The sequence below is a fragment of the Myotis davidii genome, unplaced genomic scaffold (genome assembly GCF_000327345.1).
Source record: "Myotis davidii unplaced genomic scaffold, ASM32734v1 scaffold370, whole genome shotgun sequence".
NCBI lineage: Eukaryota > Metazoa > Chordata > Mammalia > Chiroptera > Vespertilionidae > Myotis > Myotis davidii.
This window is the reverse complement of record NW_006288615.1, coordinates 12,164,358-12,167,875: the sequence shown is the minus strand read 5'-3', so window position 1 is coordinate 12,167,875 and position 3,518 is coordinate 12,164,358. Positions and strand designations below refer to the sequence as shown.

Below are 3,518 nucleotides of genomic sequence, written 5' to 3'. Positions count from 1 at the left end.
TAATCATTTGAGTTTTTACTATAAATATCAAAACCCTTTCTGGAGAAGCTGCTTTAGGCAAAATATAGTGCAAATGTGTGGGTGCTATACTGAAGAGAGCCATAGCATTTCCTCAGATATAACAGGCAGGTGAGTTAGGGATTGTAATGGTAGTTATATTGGTGATTGTGCCAGGAAAAAACACAATGCTAGGAGAGACCAGAGGAAGTGACACCTAAGGAAGGTGATGTGGAGGAGGCAGTGTTTGGTAAGATTCGGAGAAACAGAGATAGTAGGTCATGTGTTTGAAGTAAAAGTTTAGAAGCAGGAAACCTGGGAATGTGGGGGTAGCAGACCAGTGAAATAGGAATTTATAAAATGACTAGAGAAGCACAGGTAATTCCATACTGCTTTCCACAATGGCTGCACCAATATGCATTATCAGCTGCAGTTTAAAACACCAATAATGAACTATCAGAAAGGGAAACTAAGAAAACAATCCCATTTACTATTGCATCAAAAAAATAAAATAAAATATCTAGGAATAAATTTAACCAAGGATGTAAAAGACCTGTACTCAGAAAATTATAAGACACTGAAGAAAGAAATTGAAGAAGATACAAGTAAGTGGAAGCATATACTGTGTTCATGGGTAGGAACAATTAACATCATTAAAAAGTCCATACTACCCAAAGCAATCTATAGATTCAATGCAATTCCTATCAAGACACCAATAGCATATTTCCCAGAACTAGAATAAATATTCCAAAAATTTATATGGAACTACAAAAGACCCTGTTTAGCTACATCAATCTGGAGAAAAAAGAACATAGATGAAGGAATTACACTACCTGATACCAAACTATCCTACAAGAAATAGCAGTGATTTTCTAATCTATGAATAATGCTAATGATTAGCTTAATATTTCCGTTAAGTTAATAGTTCAATGAACATAATACCTGAAACACAGTTTTATTTTTATTTTCTCTTGGGCCACAATCTGGAGAGAAAATAAAAACTTACGTTCATTATTTATGAATAAAAACATAAGGTTACTTAATGCAGACTTTAGTTTGATTTTAATGGGGCACATTTATCCTTTAGGATATGATCCATGAAAATGTAAACAAGACACCTTAATTGTGTTTAGCCCTCATTCTCAACAATGTGTTTTCTCTGCAGTGATGAAAAAGAAACAGAATTAAGTATCAGAAACACCCAAATAATTATGTTAGAAAAGTGTGAAACAAATGTGTACATTATGTCCCTTGAGAATTTCCCTTAGAACACCTTTGCACCAGAAGACACCTGATGAACACGTTTTTATTTATACCACTTGAACATACATATTCTGAGAAGACATTACCTTCAGCTTTTCTTCAAGCTCTGTGAGAGAGCTGCATAATTCAGTAATAGATTCAAGAACCTCTTTGTGTTTTGCCACAATTTTTTCAGTACATTTCTGCCCTTCTTCAAAACCTGGAAAGGAGAAGGAATAAAACTATCTTTAAAAGTCAAATCCTTGGCAGAAAAACAAAACAGGTTTTAATTCATCTCCCCAGTGTCTGGTGTAAGGTCAGGTAGATAGTAACTGCTTAATAAAATATGTGCTAAACATAAATAAATAAAGGCATTTTTGAGAACCAGGTATTCTAGAAAAATGCTTACATTTACTGTATCATGTCTCTTTTATATAACCTAAATAATGTTGCTATATTAATATTCTTAAAGCTGAATTCCAATCAGTTTTACACAATTCAGAAGGTTCAGTGGTTCTTCAGTATCTAGAGAGTATGCATTCAAGGCCCTCAATAATATGGGTTTAACTTGCCTCTCTCAAATGTTTATCACCCTAATTCTCTCACATATTTCATCTCTGGCCAAACTGAACAAGAAACTCTTCCCTCAAAATCCTCACAGCCACTGGGCATTCTTTCCTGTACGGGGAATGCCCTTCCCCCATTCCATTTCCACTGTCAACACACATCCCCAGTAGGAGATGTGCAGGAGGCAGCTGATCGATGTTTCTCTCTCATCGATGTTTCTAACTCTCTATCTCTCTCCCTTCCTCTCTGTAAAAAATCAATAAAATATTTAAAAAAAAACAAAAACAAAAACAAAAAAACCCTACCTACTTTTCAAGCTCTACCTTAAGTGGCAACATCGTTGTGAAAATGTTTTTAATCTTTCCCAAATGCATTTAATCTCTCCCGATTGGAATAATGAACATGTCTACCACGTAGTGAGTGCATAGGCACTTCATATGCATTATCTAACGTAATCCCCATCAAGTAGGTTCTCTTGTATTTTACAAATGAAGAATCTGAGACTCAAAAGAGCCTCTTCTGGTAACCCAGACAATAACTGGAGGACCAGGGATTCAATCCTGCTCTACTAGGAATCCAAAGTTTAGGCTGAACTGTACTGCACATCATTATGGGCTGAATGTGTTCCTCCCCAAATTCACATGCTGTAGTCCCAATCCCCAGTATCTCAGAATGTAACCCTATTTGAAGATAAGGTTTTCAAAGTGGTAATTAAGTTAAAAAGAGGCCATTAAGGGCCCTAAACCAATATGACTAGTGTCCTTATGAGAACAGGAAGAGACAACAGGGGTGTGTGTGCACAGAGGGGTGTCCATGTGAAGAGGCAGCAAGGGGCAGCCATCTGCAAGCCAAGGAAAGAAACCTGAGGAGAGACCAACCCTGTCAGTAGCTTGATCTTACACTCCCAGCCACCAGGACTGGGGGAAATAAATTCCTGTTGTTTAAGCCACCCCGTCTGTGGCATGTTGCTATGGCAGCCTGAGCTAATAGACACACTTTATACCTCCCTCACTGTATTTACCTTATCATGATTTCTAAGCTGACCATGGATTCTTGAATGAAGGAGCTAGATTTTATTTGTCTTTATATTAGTTAGAACTCCTAGTACTTAATAGGTACTCAAAAATCTTTGGATAAATTTACTTGCATTAAAATTCTGGGTTCAGTAATGTTTGGGCGACCTGCAAGAGTAAATGATTTAGCCCTATCTGGTTTGGCTCAGTGGATAGAGCATCGGCCTGGGGACTGAGGGGTCCCAGGTTTGATTCCAGTCAAGGGCATGTACCTTGGTTGCAGGCACATCCCCAGTGGGGGGTGTGCAGGAGGCAGCTGATCAATGTTTCTCTCTCATCGATGTTTCTAACTCTCTATCCTCTCCCTTCCTCTCTGTAAAAAATCAATCAATAAAGTATATTTTTTAAAAAGAAAAGAAAGTGACTAATGTCTCTTAAAAAATGACATGCCTGTAGATAACATCTCTACCAATTTTTTAAATCTCATGTCCTCTGCCTCTGACTGAGATGATGGAAAGCTTTCTAACAACTTTTGTACATTATTGAAGTCTCTGTATAGGAGTCATTCACTACAGAATGAGTCCTCATGTGTGTGTCAGTTTACCCCTTTATGTTTATTATTCATCAAGGAGTGAAGGAGAAAATATTATAAATAATATGTACCAACAGAGGAAGCTTTGCGTCCCCAGTGTCTGCATT

The 3,518-nt window shown here is 37.3% G+C and overlaps 1 protein-coding gene across 1 annotated transcript in view; it reads right to left on the bottom strand.

Moving 5' to 3' along the window:
* Window positions 1–3,518, bottom strand: part of CCDC141 (coiled-coil domain containing 141) — a 171,533-nt gene that overhangs the window by 12,831 nt on the left and 155,184 nt on the right. The window contains exon 21 of the mRNA XM_006760570.2: window positions 1,314–1,459. Coding sequence (XP_006760633.1) covers window positions 1,314–1,459 — 146 coding nt within the window. The remainder of the gene's footprint in view (window positions 1–1,313; window positions 1,460–3,518) is intronic.